General features: G+C 47.4%; 1 protein-coding gene and 1 non-coding gene across 5 annotated transcripts in view; both read left to right on the forward strand.

Moving 5' to 3' along the window:
* The window catches only part of CTDSPL (CTD small phosphatase like), a 122,816-nt gene extending 106,376 nt beyond the window's left edge, over positions 1 to 16,440 (forward strand). For 2 of the 4 annotated variants that reach the window (XM_031009404.2, XM_055381281.1), the window contains 4 exons: positions 3,386 to 3,478; positions 7,691 to 7,876; positions 12,730 to 12,851; positions 13,808 to 16,440. In XM_031009404.2, the coding sequence (XP_030865264.1) occupies positions 3,386 to 3,478; positions 7,691 to 7,876; positions 12,730 to 12,851; positions 13,808 to 13,874 (468 nt within the window). In that variant the 3' untranslated portion in view covers positions 13,875 to 16,440. Of the gene's footprint in view, positions 1 to 3,385; positions 3,479 to 7,690; positions 9,092 to 12,729 lie in introns of those variants that run through there. The other 2 variants (XM_031009405.2, XM_063703689.1) reach the window with 2 other exon arrangements.
* MIR26A (microRNA mir-26a) lies at positions 1,385 to 1,461 on the forward strand. Its single transcript, NR_106223.1, has one exon. It is a non-coding gene; the product is annotated as a microRNA mir-26a (primary transcript).
* Positions 16,441 to 18,602: the final 2,162 nt, after the last annotated feature.

An 18,602-nucleotide genomic window follows, 5' to 3' on the forward strand; every position in this document is an offset into this window, starting at 1 on the left:
ATGTGTTTCTTTTTTTCACTCCAATGAATTTATTTTATACTGAGATTATAAGGAAACTATAGTCGTAAATATTAGATGCGGTTGCAAGTTCAAATAGTTCTTTGATTTGAATTTCAGAAGTTTCCGTATCCCCCACTGGCCTAGCTTGATGGTCTAATTAACTTCCTTGTGTAATTGCTTTCGGCTACTCTCCTAGCAGGCAACAGGAAAATGCCACAAGTCACCCACTTATGGTGGATTCTCGGGAAAAAGTGTCCATTTTCAATGCCAGCTGCTCCAGACTGATCTTATCATTCCTGCGTCGTTTTCTCCAGAGAATCTTTAGCAAATACCCACCCCAAAAGAAAAAGGGGGAAGGGTGTGAGTTTTCAGATCCGCAGGCTGCTATGAATAAAGATGCCGTAGTCAGTTGGCATGCGTCTTCGTTGCTTCTGATTTTTTTTCCTTATCTGCATAAAGCTCTTCCGGAAATAGCTTCATTTATGAACAAATTGGGAACGTTGTAGGAAAACTGGCTTTAGAGGTTGAAGCTGGGGAGCTTTTGTCAGGTTTTCCACAGGGATGATCTAACCATCTTCCTTGTCAAGTCCAAGGTCTTAAAGGGAGCGTATCTGGCCTGATATCCCAGGAAGGAGACTTTCCTGATACTTGAGCCACAACGGGATGTCTTTTCTTAGCAATGTCAGTAGTCTTTGGTTCTTGAGTGCAAGGCGTCAGAACTGGAGAAAGCTTGGGAATCAGCTGGTCCAGCTGCCTCATTGTCTAGATGGAGAAACTGAGGCTCCACCAGGGAAAGGGTTGGTTAAAGGTCATACGATGGGAAGAATTAAAATGAAAATTCCAGTCTCCTGCCTCCTGGCCCAGGGCTCTTTTCCTGATACGCAAGTCCCTTCCCTCCCATGTCCTTGCTTTCTTGCTTATTCTCCAGGACATCCTGCCAGGAAACAGTCCCTGGGAGAGGCAGCTTTTTCCCTAGTGTTTCCACACTTCATGCTTTTAAAAGCCATCACAGAGCCAAAACGGCAGGCACTTGGGCATTTAACATTTGCAAAAGCATCAACTGAATTAACTCAGCATCTGAGAAGCAGTTAAGGCTTCTGCATTTATCATCTTGGCTTGTGTTACATAGTGCTCATGATGAGACAAAGGAGAGGCTGCCCAATGGCATAGCAAGAATTAGGAGAGAAATTAATCCTTCGTACCACGTGACTGTAAGCATGACTGGCCTGCCCACTGCTGACCCATTCTTGCAGGAGCTCCCCCACCCTCCATCTTGGCTGTGCTGTGATATCACAAGGTCCCAGGGCTGGGGTCAGAAATTCTCTCCCGAGGGAATGAAGCCACAGGAGCCAAGAGCAGGAGGACCAAGGCCCTGGCGAAGGCCGTGGCCTCGTTCAAGTAATCCAGGATAGGCTGTGCAGGTCCCAATGGGCCTATTCTTGGTTACTTGCACGGGGACGCGGGCCTGGACGCCGGCATCCGGGCTCAGGACCCCCCTCTCTGCCAGAGGCACCAACACCAGAGTTCCCAAATCAGTCTCCTGCCCTTTGCATGTAGCAAAGCTTGCTTTCCAAGCAGGACTCCCAGGGTGACTGAGGACTACAGGCCACACCAGTTTGCTGGCAACGAGGAGTCTTGTGGGCAAAGTGGGAGTCTGCAGCTGTTGCAGCCACAGGCCTTGCCCTCAGCCCTACCCCAACCTCCCAGCTCCTCAGAGCTGTGTTGGCACCCGTGCTATGACATCCTGTTCCTCCAGCCCCTCGCTCCACCCTCAGCCACAAATCCATGTCCACCTCCTTTTCAGTCACCTATGAATTTCCCACTGAGTCCTGGTCTTCCTGAGCTCCTGCTTCTGGCACCTTGAAAATGACTTGGTTCTGTATAGAATTCCTCGGCCAGCAGCACACCCAGCATGTGGTGCAGAGCCCTCATCTCCCCTCTGCTGCTCCTCCTGCCATTCTCACCTGCTCCGTCTGCCATTCAAGGCCCTAATGTGCCCACTGTGACCTGCCTCTCACTTCACCTTCAGCCACTTCCTCTCCCAGACCCTGCTGCTCCCGCTTCTCTCACTACCTCTGATGGCTGGGCACACAGCCTGGCTACTCTCTAGCTTCTCAAGTATTCTCAGGCCTCCGGTCTCACGCTCTACTGTTTCCTCTGCCTGAAAGCCCACTTCTTCTCAACCTTATTGGCCTGGTGAACTCCTTCAAGGTCCAGGCCAAATGTTATCTTCTATGATCCCCTCCCCTTGTGAGGGGAGTTAATTGTCCTTAATTTATCCCTCTACTACAACTTTCATTATGCCATGTTTATTTTTATATGTTTTTGCCTATGTCTGTTCTAGAGTGTGAGCTCTTCAAGGGCAAGGCCTGTGTTTTATTCATCTTTGCAACTACATCAGGCTGAGCTCAGAGCTGGGGCTCAGTAAATATGCTGAATTGAATTTTAAAGAGTTTGATTTATTTTAGTGAAGTGGCTAATTTCAAACGGAATTTATTCAAGTTTGAATTAGTTCTTCTCTCCTCCCACTTCCTCTGTCTTCTCTCACCAGCTTTGCCTTCTCTCCCATCTCCCTTGTTTCCCCAGATTCATTCAGGCTCCCTAATCAAGAACCTATGTATGGTCTGAAGCCTGGCCTCCTCACTGCTACCCCCTGGCCTGGCCTGGTCAAAAGGGTGCACAGAGCCCAGCCATTCTAGAAGAGGCTACTCTTTGCACCCCTCTGCTCAGAGACCCCTCCTGATGGATTATGTCTGGGGTCCAGGAATAGCGATGGTTTCACATCCCCTGAAACATACCAAGCCCACCCTTTATGGTGTCATAGACAGCTTCCCAAGCTGACAAGGAAGCCCCTTCTTGCAGCTTTGCTGGGCCTGTGCTTCAACCCCAGACCTTCCTAGTAAGGGGGATGTCCATCCAGAACAGAAGGTGGCAGCCAGAGCAATCCCAGACCTGCTGGGCAATATGCTGGGCCTGGACCTCTGAAAGGACAACACCCAGACCGTGGCCCGTGCCCACACAGGTCCTGACCCTCAGCAGGTGCCAAGAAATACACGTGAAATGAATGAGTCATTACACACAAACATGGTACAACCCTTCCATTTGCTGGCCCTGAATATCCCCAAGACCCTCACACCATGGTCAGCTTCTCTTTTTCCCTTAGGAGGGGCGTCTGCAGTGAACTCAGACCTGGAGCCCTGTCTGAGGAGTGCCACGTCTGACTCCATAGCCCCTCATACAGTCTGGGCCTCTGCCTGCTATGCATAGACCTGGGGGAGGGAGGCCGGAACCTTTGTAGCAATTCTTCCTACAGTGGGCATTTGGGCCCCAGGCCATCCCCAGCAACTGCCACATCTGACCAGCCTGCTGTCTCCTGCCATTGCAGGTGTATGTGCTGAAGCGGCCACATGTGGACGAGTTCCTCCAGAGGATGGGGCAGCTTTTTGAATGTGTGCTCTTTACTGCCAGCTTGGCCAAGGTGAGTCCTGCTTCCCAGCCCCACACTCCCAGCCTGGTACTCCCAGCCCCTCCACCCCTACCCCCAATCTGTCAAGCAGCCCTTTGTTTTGGTGGGGGAAGCCATTTCTATGGTGACAGGTTCCCACCCCAGATGGGATGGATGCAGGCCATGTGCATGGTGCCAGTCTGAAAGCCTTCTGGGTTACCATGGTGACAGGGAGCCCTTAGAACAAATGATCCATGAAGTTGCTGTGTGCAGCCACCTGAAGCTGGGTGTCTACAGTCCAGAGAATCACAAACAGGTCCAATGTAATGGACAAAGGATGGTGTACCCCTCAACCATTGACTGTCAGCCAAATGCTAGAGGCCCCTATGTCCTTGGGTTTTGCTTTCACAGATTTGAGGGAGAAGCAAGTGAGAGATAAGTGTTGGACACTCACCCACATGCATGGGCTGAATGAGAGTTCCAACTGCCCTAATGAGCTGTATGATCTGAGGCAAGTTACTTCACTTCTCATGTCGGTTTCTTCTATAAATTGGGGATAATTCCAGCTACCTTGTGGCTAGATCACATGAAATAACATATGTAAAGGACTTAGCACAGTGTCTGACTCACATACAGCAAGTATTCATTGAGCACTTGCTGTGTTCCACATACTGTGCTGGGCATTGTCACATGGTAAGCACTCCTGATGTTCATTATTTTGTGTTACAATTATTTGTTGATGATGATAGGCCGGGCGTGGTTGCTAATGCCTGTAATCCCAACACTTTGGGAGGCCAAGGAGGGCGTATCACCTGAGGTCAGAAATTCAAGACCAGCCTGGCCAACATGGTGAAATCCTGTCTCAAAATACAAAAATTAGCTGGGCATGTGGCGGGCATCTGTAATCCCAGCTACTCAGGAGGCTGAGGCACGAGAATTGCTTGAACCCAGAAGGCAGAGGTTGCAGTGAGCCGAGATCATGCCACTGCACTCCACCCTGGGCGACAGTGACTCCGTCTCAAAAATATATATACATATATTTATTGATGATGATAAAATCATTCAGACATATCTTGATCCTAAAGCTTGATATGAATCTGACCTAAAATCTACACTGGCTCTGATCAAATAGAATGGTTTCTTTGTCCTCTCCACTGTTTAAGGAAACTAGCAGGTTCCCAAGCCTCCCAGTATGGTTTAGTCTCCCCCTTCACAGGTGTGGCAGGGTGCCTGTGCTGTGTGGGGCAGGCAGGGTAGGCCTTGCTCCTCCCAGGAGATCTTTGCCTTGACCATTTCCCAAACTCTGACTCTGATGGGGCTGACACCATCCATTTGTTGGTAGCACCACAGTTGTCTCCATGGACATCTCAGGGACCCTGAGTGGTCCCAAAGATGAGTTTTCTGGGGCCCAGGTTAACCATTTGCCTGTCTCCAGGACATCACACAGTAGCTTCCTCCGCCATGTCCTGCTTCTGGACTGTGCCCTGATGCCCATACTCCCTTCTCTTCCTCTGCATGTTCCACTGCTTTGCTGGCCTGGCCACTGCTGGTTGGGTCCATCTCTGTGATGATTGAGGGGCGGGAGAGCCCCACTTGCACAAATGCTGCCAGACGTATCACCAGACCTTAGAGCATGAGCCAGTGGAGTGGGATTCAAAATCCTCGTCCTTATTTTTGCATTTCAAAAAAAGAACAAGGCCTCAGGGAAAACAGAGTCTTCCCCAATGGGTAATCTTACAGATGAGTGGTACCAAGATTAATTGTTATCTGTAGCATCAGTGGCTCTTCCAACAGTGCTCTGGGATGCTGAAGAGCCTGAAGTAATAACCAAAGAAATAAACAAGAAGATTGCACCAATAGCAGTGAAGTGAGAGCTGTTTTTTGTTTGGGAAAATTGAGAACACTCTTCCTTGGCATTGTCCCCAGCATTTGCTTAAACATCCTTGTTCAGTTATTCTTCCTGGATGGCTCCCACCTGCCCCACCATCTGTCTCTTCAACCCTTCTCTTGCTGCTACTCCAGCCTTGCTGAGCCGAATCAGCTCCCAAGTGCAGCCTTCCACCCTCTTTCCTCGCTGAGGTACATGTCCTGCTGATGGGTGGTCATGCCCCTGTCCTTGGCTCTGGCCTCGGCTTCCAGCCAGCAGTAGTGGTGCAGTGGACCTCCTTGCCTGCTGCCCAGGAGCCCGCAGGAACCTCAAGCTGACTGTTGTAGCCTTTCAGTATCTGCTTCATTGTCATTCCTTCCTTCATTCACCCAGCAAATATTTACTTAGTACCTATTATGTGCCAGGCACAGTACTAAATACTGGGGATATAGCAAAGAAAAAAAGAGACAAAGTCCCTCCCCTTGTGAAGCTTACATTCTTCACATTCATTCTCTAAGGCCTGGAGGCCTCAGACTCAGACACTCTTGAAAGATAGGTGCTACCACAAGTGTTCATGATTATGAGGAAATAGATCATCTTTTTCCATTTAGAGCAAGCTTGTCCAGCCTGTGACCCACAGGGCGCGTGCAGCCCAGGACAGCTTTAGATGTGGCCCAACACAAATTCGTAAACTTTCTTAAAACGTTAGGAGATTTTTTTTAAAGCTCATCAGCTATTGTTAGTGGTAGTGTATTTTATGTGTGGCCCAAGAGAATTCTTCTTCCAATGTGGCCCAGGGAAGCCGATAGATGGGATACCCCTGATCTGGACTCAGTTGCCTACAACCCACCCACGTGGCCCCTGGTTAGCCTCACCAGCAGATGACTGTAGTGCCCTGAGCTCTCACCTCCCTTGGCCAGTAGGAAACACAGCTGCTCCTGGACTCTGCCTCCTACAGGATGTCCTTGGAGAGGAGAGGATGTTCCCACGGAATCATAGCTGCTGCTTGCAGCTTTGCAGCCCACGTCCCACAGCTGTGCTGGCACTTGCTCTGCACTCCACTACTGGCCTTCCCAGCGCCACCAGCCACAGGTGCTCTCTGCCTCCCTGGCAGAGTCACTGGGTCCCGCTGATGCCTGGTTGTACCCCTTACTTGGTCTTGGTGCAGGGGCCTGGCCTCATGTCAGGCTTGGCAACTGCTCCTGTTTCTTCCAGGCCCAGCCACTCAGTATGGCCCACTCTTCTAGGTATCTTCAGTTATGAGGATTTTCTCTCAGAAACCCCTTTATTTCTTTCTCCAAGCCTGCACTGGGGGAAATTTCCTAGGTCATGAGAGAGGGCCAGGCAGGATGATCCACAACTGTGAGCTGGGCTCAAACTCCCATCCAGCTCCTGGGCTTCAAGGAAGTGGATGGGCATCTATGGGAGTGGACGGCTGGGCACCATCCTGTTACTCAGGGGCTGGTCTGGCCCAAGTGCCCAGAGGACCTCTAGGGGGCAGTGTCATGCCATTCAAGACACATTGGAGCCAGCTCATTCATTCAGTGGTGAAATTCATGTTTACTGAGCCCCTCTTGTGGTAGATACTCTAGGAGGTGCTAGGGATGTGGTGGTGGGGATGTTTCAGGCCTGGGCCCTGACAAGGAGAGAGGAAATCAAGCAATCCCACATAGTACTCCACTCTGTGAGGGAAACAACCCAGAAAGGAAGATAGATGTGGCTCTAGGTGGATGGGAGAGGAAGTCAAGACCTGAAAAACCAGGAGACAGATGTTCTGCAAAGAGCTGGGGAGAGAACGCATGCAGAGGGAACACTGGTACAAAGGTCCTGACCATACTCAAAGCCAGTGTGGCTCCAGGGGCTCCAGATGGAGCTCATTCAGCTGTGCCATGTGGGACGCGGCAGTGAGGAACGTGGGCCTTACTCCAAGTGCAGTGTGCAGACAGTGGAGAGTTTTCAGCAGAGGAGCGACATGATGGCACATATGTTTTCCAGTGGCCACTCTGACAGCTTCTAGGTGAATGGGCTAGAAAGGAGGCCCTGTGGGAAAGACAGGTTTTTCACGAGGCTCACACAGCCATCCCAGGCCAGAGATTCGAGGCCCAGGCTAAGGGTGGTGGCAATATAAATAGAGAGATGCAAATGGAGTCAGGCTATTTTTGGAGATGAAACTGACAATTCCTGATGGTTGGATGTGAGAGAAATGGAAGAATCCAGTGCCATCTTATGTACACGGAGAGGAAAATAACCAGGATCCTAAGACACATCTAATTATTAAATCCCTTTTTAAAAAACGTAATCTGGATCTTGCTGCTGTAGTTCAGGGTTTGGGGGGCTCTTTTAAACACCCAGCCTTCATTGTGACACCTCTTTTCCAGTATGCAGACCCTGTGGCTGACCTCCTAGACCGCTGGGGTGTGTTCCGGGCCCGGCTCTTCAGAGAATCATGTGTTTTTCATCGTGGGAACTACGTGAAGGACCTGAGTCGCCTTGGGCGGGAGCTGAGCAAAGTGATCATTGTTGACAATTCCCCTGCCTCATACATCTTCCATCCTGAGAATGCAGTAAGTGGCCCCAAAGAAAGAAAATGTCGTGCTCCATCTGAGCCCTCTGTCTTGCCAGGCAGAGCACCTTTTGAGCACCTACACAAGAAGGTCTCTGGGCCTTTTCCTAATGAAATCCCAGCTCTGCCATTTAGCAGTTGCGTGTCATTGACCAAGTTATTTAACTTCACTGAGCCTTGGTTGCCTCATCTGTCAAATGGGAATTATAGGAATGCTGATCTCATAGGATCATTGGAGGTTGCAGTGTGGCAATATATAAAAAGCACTTAGAATAGTGCTTGAGACTGGTAAATGCTCTATAAGCCTGTATCATCTTATTGACATTTTTAGTATTGTTATTGACAAGGGTTCTGTTGGCAGTAACCTCCTGGAGCCAGCTACTGCGTAGGACTTCATGACCCCTGTAGAGTAAGGAGGCCTGGTTGATCTCTTTAACAGAAGTATTTCTTCAGAATGAGTAGGCCAGGTGTGGTGGCTCACGCCTGTAATCCCAACCCTTTGGGAGGCCGAGGCAGATCACAAGGTCAGGAGATCGAGACCATCCTGGCCAACATGGTAAAACCCTGTCTCTACTAAATACAGAAAATTAGCCGGGCGTGGTGGCATGCACCTGTAGTCTCAGCTACTCGGGAGGCTGAGGCAGGGCAATCACTTGAACCCGGGAGGCGGAGGTTGCAGTGAGCTGAGATCCCACCACTTCACTCCAGCCTGGCGACAGAGGGAGACTCCGTCTCAAAAAAAAAAAAAATGAATAAAACACTTCAATAAGGTCTTCAAATAAGACTGCCAAGCTTTGCTACATCATCATGATGTCTAAAAAGCACCCACTGGGAACATTTCCTTCATAAAGCTCCCTGGACCATGGCAGCTCTCGGTGCCTACTCACTGGGTGCAGCACAACTCTCAGGGCAAGAAGGACTGCCTTCCTGCCTGCTGCCTGACACTTCCAGGGGAAAAGAGGCCAACCAGGGCCTCTGGTGACTGCTGACCCCTCAGTCTCTGCCACATCAGGCCCCTAGACCAGGCATTTTTCCCTGGAGAGGATGCTTCCTCTCAAGCACAGGCTTCTCAGATTCTACAAAAGCCTGCAAAGTCCTTTCCTTGAATCCAGAACTCTGCAGTCCCGCTTATAACCAAAAAAAATTCAAACTCAATTAATTTGGCTAGTGTGGAATCATTATTTGAATAAATACTCCAAATGTATTTCTATGTAAATATGTTCATTTTACTGAGTAAATCAAATTCAACATAATATATTTGGTAACGTGTCTCTAACAGATAAGGATTACTATTTAATATAATCACAAGGCATGGTCAGATCTGACAAAGTAACAGTTTCTTACATTGTCTAATATCCAGACTGTGTTCATATTGTCCCTATCATCTTGAAGTGTCGTGCATTTGGAGTATTTCAGTCGGGATCCAAAAAGATCCATGCATTGCTTTGGTTACTATGTCTCTTCATTCTTTTGCAATCTTAACACATCTCCTTTTCCTCCCCTTTTCTCTTTTATGCCATTTATTTGTTGAAGAAGCCCTGGTGTTTTGTCTTGTAGAAATCTATATTCTGGATTTGTCCAGCTGCTGCCTTGTGATGATGTTTAATATGTTCTTATAGCCACCTTATATCCTCTAAACAAGTAATTAGAGCTCTACTGCTTGATTAGATTCGATATTTTTTTTTTGCAAGAATATATCATAGAGGCCAGATGCAATGGCTCACACCTATAATCCCAGCACTTTGGGAGGCCCAGGCAGGTGATCACTTGAGCCCAAGAGTTTGAGACCAGCCTGGGCAACATGGCAAGACCCCATCTCTTAAAAAAAAAAAAAAATTAGCCGGATGGGGTGGCAGACACCTGTGGTTCCACTGTCGTTCCAGCTACTTGGGAGGCTGAGGTGGGAGGATCTCTTGAGCCCAGGAGGTTGAGGCTGCAGTGAGCCATGTTCATGCCACTGCACTTCAGCCTGAGTGACAGAGCAAGACCCTATCCCAAAAAAAAGAAGAAAAAAAAATACATCATAGGTATTATATGCTTATGAAGATATCATATCAAGGAGGCATAAAATGTCAGGTTAGCCCACTTTTAAAGATTTAAAATTCATCATTGGGTTCAGGTGGTGTTAGCCTGATCCATCTATTATAAAATTCCCCCATGAACCTTTCACCTCATAATTTTAGCAGTTGTTGGTGATCATTGTCTACACCCACTATTTCATGAGGAATTGCAAAATGGCAATTTCTGTTTTCAGACTAATGAGTTGGTGTTCTAGCGGCCTCCAAAACTAGCCAATAATTTTTTTTTAGTATCATTATGAACTCATGGATTTGTTGTAGTTTCAGTCCATTTATTATTCTTTTGCATGCTCTAATTTTCACCTTTGGCTATGGACACTAATAACAAGTCTTTGATATAGGTTGAATATTCTTTATCTAAAATGCTTGGTACCAGAAGTGTCTTGGATTTTGGATTTTTTTGGATTTTGGAATATTTGCATATACATAATTGGATATCTTGGGGATGGAACCAAGTCTAAACATGAAATTCATTTCTGTTTTATGTACAGCGTATACACATAGCCTAAAGGTAATTTTATACAATATTTTTTATAATTTGGGGACACTAAATAAACTGTGTATCATGTGCCTGCATTTTCACTACCACCTGGCACACGAGGTCAAGTGTAGAATTTTCCACTTGTGATGCCATTGCTCAAAAAATTTTGGATTTTGAGGCATTTCGGGACTCAGATTTTTCAGATTAGGGATGCTCAACCTGTAGCTTCCTTACTTTCTTAAACAACAAGATGTTCCAGGCTCATCATGAACATTTCTTGCCTCAGCCCTGGAACCAGCCATTTCTGTATGGTGCCTGGTCCCTATTAGTGGAAGTGGTATTTAGAGACCACAGTTTAGGTGGATTTTCATTGCTAATGGGATATACTTTACTTCTAGCCCATACTACAGTGCAGAGCTAAAAATGACATATTTTTAGAAAGAAAACTAAATCATAAGTTCATACTGGTTTTTCCAATACAACGTTACGTTTTTATGTAACTTCTTTGCTTCTTTGTTTTGTTTTTGTATCCCTTTCTCTTATGCTGCAACTCTTGATTTCTAAAAATATTAACATAATTATATATTTGATCTGTAGTGTATGTTTAATAATTTCAGTAGTGGTACTAAATTATGGCTAATAATAAGACAACTGTATGCAGTTTAGGAATTTTTAGAGAGATGTACAGTTATAACACCATGTTTTAAAATCACTTGAATGCCAGGCTTGGTGGCTTACCTGGCTGCTTGCAATCCCAGCACTTTGGGAGGCTGAGGAGGGAGGATTACTTGAGCTTAGGAGTTTGAAACCAGCCTGGACAACAAAGCAAGATCCCGTCGCTACTAAAAAAAAAAAAAAAAGGCTGGGGTGGTGGCTCATGCCTGTAATCCTAGCACTTTGGGAGGCCGAGGTGGGTGGATCACCTGAGGTCAGGAGTTCGAGACCAGCCTGACCAACATGGTGAAACCCTGTCTCTACTAAAATACAAAAACTAGCTGGGCATGGCGGCAGGTGCCTGTAATCCCAGCTACTCAGGAGGCTGAGGCAGGAGAACCCAGGAGTTGGAGGTTGCAGTGAGCTAAGATCACACCATTGCACTCCAGCCTGGGCAACAAGAGCAAAACTCCATCTCAAAAAAAGAAAAAAAAAAAAATTAGCCAAGCGTGGTGTCACATGCCTATAGTCCCAGCTACTTGGGAGGCTGAGGTGGAAGGATCACTTGAGCCCAGGAGGTCAAGGCTGCAGAGCTATGATTGCCACTGCACTCAAGCCTGGGCGACAGAGTGTGACGCTGTGTCACACACACACACACACACACACACACACACACAAATCACTTGAAGTAATTGTGTGGTTGTGTCACCAATTTTATATACACTTAGATTCACTTTTATTGCTTTTTTTCTTAATGGTTTAATTGTATTTTAATTATATAACACATTTACATGGTTCCGACATCAAAACTATAAATAAAGATCGAGAAGTGTGTTCATTTCTGCCCTCTCCTCCACTCTCTCCCTATCCCCTAGGCGTAGTCATTTCTTTATTAGTCCTTACTTTATTTTTCAAAGTTATGTAATAAATGTCTATGTTTCTAAGCTATCTTTAGATTTGTAAAAGGGCTAAAATGTTACTTTTAAACATGTTTGGTTTATTCAAATTTGTTTATAAATCTCTCCTTTGTACCCCTGGCTACCACCCCTCCCCACTCCTCTGCCTAAAACTAAGGGAAAATCCTGTCTTTGCCCATAGCTTCAGAATGTTCTACAATTTTAGACTTTTACTTTTAACTGATCACTGTTAAGCAAGGGAGGAAATTTACCGCTTCTCTTTGTGATGTAATACTGCACAGTGACCCTAAGTGGAAGCCTTCCTGTGTCCTGGATGTGAGCTCCGCACTGTCAGTGGTTGGCTTGTAAGCTCTGGCTCCGTGTTCTGAGGTGCAAGGAGCCGATCTTGTGCAGTAGAAAGAGCTTTTGGAAGTTGGCAAGTAGCAAGGCTAGTTCTCATACATTCTATGCCCTGGCCACCTTTTCTGTGGCAGGAAAACAAAACAGGCAAATGCACACAAACTGGGTACATTTAACTTTGCCTCCCTGAGCCATCTCCCAAGCCATTTAGCTTTGGATTGGCCTCGATTTGAATAAGAGAACAAACAAAATCATGATGATAACGATGATGACACCAGTCATCCTTACTAAAGAAAGTGCTCAAAGTCCGGGTACCCGGTTAGGTTAGGAGCAGCCCCCAGCGCTAGATGCAGTCCTGCTGCCTCCTCCATGCACTGTCTTCCAGGTGCCTGTGCAGTCCTGGTTCGATGACATGACGGACACGGAGCTGCTGGACCTCATCCCCTTCTTTGAGGGCCTGAGCCGGGAGGACGACGTGTACAGCATGCTGCACAGACTCTGCAATAGGTAGCCCTGGCCTCTGCCTGCCTCCCGCCTGTGCACTCTGGAACCTCTGGCCTCAGGGGACCTGCCTGTCCTCAGCTCCCTGGGAGCTGAAAGTGAGGATACTCCGTGCTCCAGGCCACAGGGTGAATGTGGCCATGCCTACCTGTTTTGTTTTTTTAAGAACAGAAACAACTATTTTAAAAGAACTCTTTTAAGAAATTTCATAAAGGGACATGCATTTTACTGGATTTGCTTTTCTTAAAACATACCAAAAAAGAAAAAAATAGAAAAAAAAAAAGCTTGATCTCTATCAGACTTCCTTTCAACTGTCCTCCCCTCCAAGCAGACCACCTGTCCCCTTCTATCCCAGCTCGGAGCAGCTGACCCAACTCAGAATCTCTTTCCTACAGGATGAAGTGCCTTTTGAATGTTATTTTAAGCTGAGAGTTAATTTTTCTACACAACATATTTCCAGACATCTTTTAGTCTTTTATTGTCTTAGATACTATAAGAAGATGAACATGACAATTTTCTAGAACCTGGTAGCGTGTGTGTGTGTGGCGGGGGGTGCTGAGGGAGGGGAGTGAGTCACAGGAGCCTGTCCCCCAACAGGTGTGACTGCTCTGACAACCTGTGGCATGCTGCAGGGTCAGGCTCCTGATAGGAGGATTTCATGACTATGTCATTGTCTCCACTCATTTTTGACCCAGTTTGGAATGTATCTGCAATTGTGTGGCTCAACACTTTAGGAAACAATAGATTATTTTATATTATTATTTCTGATGGTGACAAGTTTGTCGTGAGGTCACATTTTCTCCTTGAAAAGTGACATCCTGTCACTTCTGCTCTCACACTACTGCCATACATTTGTGTTTTTTGTTGTTATTGTTTGGGGTAGAGCAGTTACAAGAAACCCTAAAACCCTTGGATATAAAAGAAATCTGTTTATTGATTTTTAAATCTTTCCTTTCCAAAAGCTGGATACACATGGAGCTGTTTGGGAATTTTCCTTGCTGCTACCGCGCTGCCACCAAATGGAATTGACCAGCGGCTGTTACACTGTTCTTTGCCACTGTGCCTATGCTCAGAATATGCTCACTGCTAAGCTACAAACTCGGACAGGGTCAGAAACAGAGGTGTCCCACCCCATTGCAGCCTCCACCACCTGTAACCCCTTCCTGGCATTGGCCCCTGAAGGGTACAAAGGCAAAAGGGCCACAGCACCACTTAGGTGTAGCATGGATTTTAAACTGCAGTCAGTATCAGATCCTGTTTGATAAATAAGCTGACTGTTCTCTGTTGAGAACCTGTGGCCTCGACCAGCCACCAAGCTGATGTGGCCCAAGTCCATCTCTTGGTCTTCTCCTTTGAAGCACAGCCTATTTCTGAGCCAAGGGTTGGGGAAGCCTGTCTAGATGTGGGACTCATTGCCCCAAACCAGGGAGAGGAAGAGCTCCCGCAGGGAGAGCACAGGCTCTCTTTGCAGCCTTTCCCAGTTTGGTGTTTAAGCAGTGCCATGTTCCTTTTTTGACAACAAGACAGTCTGTAAAGTATTGCTCTTAAAAACAATTAAAAAGAACCCTTTCATGTTGGCACCATTGCCTTAGTCCTCTGTGGGTTGGTCTTCAGCCAGCATTCTGGTGGAGTGACTGGCATTAACAAGACTGGAAATCGGGGGTCAAAGTAAAATATCTTTGTTTTGCTTTCATTCACAAAGTAATGAAGCCAGCTGCCAATTACATCCTCCCAACAGCACTTTGGCCTGTGGACTGCTGTGTGAATATTCAGAAGGGAAGTAAGTATTCAGGGGGTAAACAGGTCTCCCAGTATTCTGAGTGTTCCAAACCAGTAATCCGCATGCCAATTCAAATAGAACAGCCCCTTGCTAGATATTACCACAGATAATGACAGTTACATGGTAGAACTGCCCATGCCACAAATCTTTATTTGGAAAAGTAGTCATTAAATGAACCCACTGCCTTAAATGTCTTGAATGTTGCAGTCAAGTGTCTGTCATGTGTTGATATCCACACAGAATTAGGCCCTAATGAGAGCCTTAGACCCTCAACCACGCCCCCTTCGTTGGCATCACAGGGCCTTATTTGGAAGAGCGGGCAAAGAGGATGGAAATCATAAAATATTTCATGGGAATCGAACCTAGGGATAGTGCTCCACTTCTGACGATGGAGTGAAGACACTTGGCAGACTTGAGCCAGACACTTCACCTAGTAGTTCCTGAAACTGTGAGCACCACTGCACTAAGCCAGTGCGGAGCTGTTAGGGACGGGCCCAGCTCCTGCACCACAGACACAGAATGTCTGGAGAGGGCCAGCAGGCCCTCTGAAGGTTCTGGAATCTGTGCACGTTATTTGACCACACTCCAAAATTCTGTTTTTATTTTAACCCTTGAATCTGCTTTGTGTACATAATCAAAATATCTATATCTATATCTATATATTTTTAATCATCTACATGTAAATGAAGCAATAGAATTCTAACATAAGGCCAAGAAATGAGACGAATGTTTGGGGTTTATGTTTTTTAAGGTAAATACGGGTATTGTTTTTAATTATTACCATGTATTAAATTGTGGGCTTTGAAACCTAATGAAACCTGTTAGCCACTTCTCTGTGCCATATACTTCCCATGTTACCAAAATACCCCCAACTCTTTAGCCAAAAGAGAACCCTGACCTCCTGAGTTTCCATGCTCCTTTCTGTACCAGGTTTAAATGTAGTCTTCTGGAGAAGTATTTTTGACATTGAGCTCTGGGACAGGACACCTTGGGTTTGTGGACTGCAGCCCACTATGATGTTATGACTTCTCTGGCCAGGCCTCCAGTGGAAGTGCACAGGCACTCCCAATGTTGTTAATGCTCTGTCTTCCATTTGTTCTGGAATCCTACATGTTGGTCTGTGGTTCCATGCATTAGCTGTTTGTAAATAATGCATTTGCATACTGAAAAAGGAATGCCACCTGCCACAGTTGATGGTGAGGAAGCTCCTTTGACGTGGTGCAATTTTGATGAGATGTCTCTGGGGACACGAGGATGCCCTAATGATGCTGACTTGTCATGGTTGCAGCATTTGAACTTTTGGTGTTAAAAAAAAAAAACCTGTAAGTCTGTAACCTGGCAACATTTTACAACCCTGTATTTTTAAAGATGGCTTTCTAATAAAAAATCCAGAACCACACAGCCCTATGGTCAAACAATCCTACGTTTGTGCCTCTGCTTTTAAAGGTGCTGTGCTGGACAGTTGGCATGCCAGGGTTCGAGAAGAGTGAATGGCTTGACGTACTTGCAGTTAACTGTGCAAAATTGGCTGGCTGCCTCTGTTCCTACTGTACTGTAAATTTGATCATGTCTGTTCCTGTTCCATTCTCCCAGGAGCTTCTCTGCAGACTGACACACCCTCCCCCACCCCGGGTAGTGGAGATGCTGGTGTCTGGGTAGTCATGGATTTCTGTTGGACATTTGAATGTGATAAACAATCCAGCATTACTTAGGAAATGCTACATGCGGAATGTGCACGTTTCCAGGGGCGAGTATTGTCAATCAAAAGGTTTGCAATGATTTCCTTCCTGCCAAAAATAAACATGTGAAACTGCACTCTTTTGTGAATTGACTACTTTTCTACCAGCAGCGCCTCTCCTCCCTCCCTTCCCCGCCTCCTGCACAGCCTCATGCCATCACCTTGGGTCTCCTGGTATCCCCACTTCCGGGGAACAGGGGTAGATGGGAGTGGGGCTGCAGCACTCCAGGAGCCACAGACTGATTTTCTACCTCGTCCATCCCACCCAAATTGCCTGTCACTCCAAGGGTGACTGCTGTTCAGCCCCCTGGCTTCCTCCCTCCGGAAGCAGTATGGCTCACTCTTCTCCCACAAAGATTCTAGCCCTCCCAGCAGGCTGGAAAATGCAGCCTGAGAGAACTGGGGCCTCCCATTCCATAAGAACCACAGGCATTATATGTGGTGCCTAAACCCATACCCATACCCATGGGCACAGTGGCCAAGATGATTGCCTGATGAAGCACGGCAAGGAGTCGGAAGAGGAGTCAGGATGTCCCAGGCAGTTTCTCGCAGTGAGACATTCTGTCGCCAGTGCCCTGAACCCAGTCCCTCTGTACATGCAGGTGAGAGAAGCAGCGACTCCTCCTCTGCTAGAGACTCCTGGCAGGGACTTGGACATGGCTTCGCCACTCTCAGAACTCTTTCTCTTCATATCTGATTTGGATAGCACCAGTGTCAATTTCATAAGGTAAGTCTTATCCCCATTTTGTGGATGAGAAAACAGGCCAGTGAGACAAAGCTCTGCAGTCTGCTCTATCACAAGATACAGGATTCTTCTACCAGGCATGTATATTCATCCCAAATAACTCAGGACACAGTATGTGTATCAGCCCAGGAGACCTAATATTTACCCAGAGACAAAACCCCAAATACCCCACAGCTAAGCCTGTACCGTGCCCCTAGGTTCTTTGTCATCACAGTGGAGCAGCTGGCCAGCCAGAGAGAAGTCACTGCAGCTTCCTCCCCTGGTTCCAGACTCCTAGGCTGTGTCCTTCATTCTGCTCCCCAGCCCTCTCTGTCCCTCTCTCACCTTCTCTGGCATCAACCCTGTACCCTACTGCTTCACACCTTTGCATACAGGCAAACAGATAAAAGGCTGAGAATTGTGGCAGTGCCTGAGGCTGAGGTATCCTCATGAGTGTCCACTGGTCCCCGAAATAGGTGGGAAGGACACACGGGGCGTCAAGAGGGCACTTATTTGGGACTTGGACATGCTGAGATATGCCCTTCCGTGTTTTCTAGTTTGAGCACATATCATCTGTGTGTATTACAGGACCAAGGAATGGGCAGGAAGCCCAGGAGGGTGGGAAGGAGTGGCTGGGAAAAGCCAGCCTGGGAACAGTGGCACATCAGCTGACGAACATTCTGTTGAGCTTATGGATAAGGAGTGCATTGAGGGCTTGTGGCCGAGTTGTGGAGTAACCTGGATGCTTGCACGATAAATCTCCTGTGTCAGGGCTGGCCGTGGGTCAGCAGACTGTTCAAGGCCCAGAGCCATCAACTGGCATGGCCACCAGCCTGACCTCTGAGAACAGAGGCCATCGGGAGGAGGACATGGCCCCAGAGCTTTCCACCCCAAACCTCCATTACAGCTCCCTCTCCTGGTGCAGTGATTCTCAGCTCCGGCTGAAGCTGTACCCTAGAATTACCTGAGGGGTCTCAAACATACATCCCTCAAGTCCACCCCAGACCATTTCCAATCTCTGCATATGGGGACCTGCGTCATGTTTTTAAGTGCCAAGATGACTGGAAAGGGCAGCCAGGGCTGAGACCCCCTGCTCTGACTGGCTACAGAGGAAAGGCAAGTCCTCCGAAACTGTTCCAGGCCTGATGCCCAGGTGTGGCAAAGGAGCTGTGGCCAGAGCTTTGGGGAAAATGACGTGTTGCTTTACCTGAAAGATCAGCCATATACATGTTCATTGCTAAAAAGTTGGAAAATCCAGAAAAGTACAGAGAAAAGCCCACCTGGGCACTGGGAGCCTTTCCCAAGGCAGGGGTGAGGAGGGAGGCCTGGTAAGACCCCCGCCTGGCTGACAGCACCTGCTTTCACACAGGTGGGGAGCAGAGTAGAGCCCCCCACTGCACATTGGAAGGGTCACACTGCCCACTAGGCACGGACCCCAGCCTTGCACCACCACCCCTCCAACAGGCCAGGGCTTTCCTGACCCAAGCTGGGTCCTAATGGGTGGGTGTGCTGCTG

The sequence above is a fragment of the Gorilla gorilla genome, chromosome 2, assembly GCF_029281585.2.
Source record: "Gorilla gorilla gorilla isolate KB3781 chromosome 2, NHGRI_mGorGor1-v2.1_pri, whole genome shotgun sequence".
NCBI lineage: Eukaryota > Metazoa > Chordata > Mammalia > Primates > Hominidae > Gorilla > Gorilla gorilla.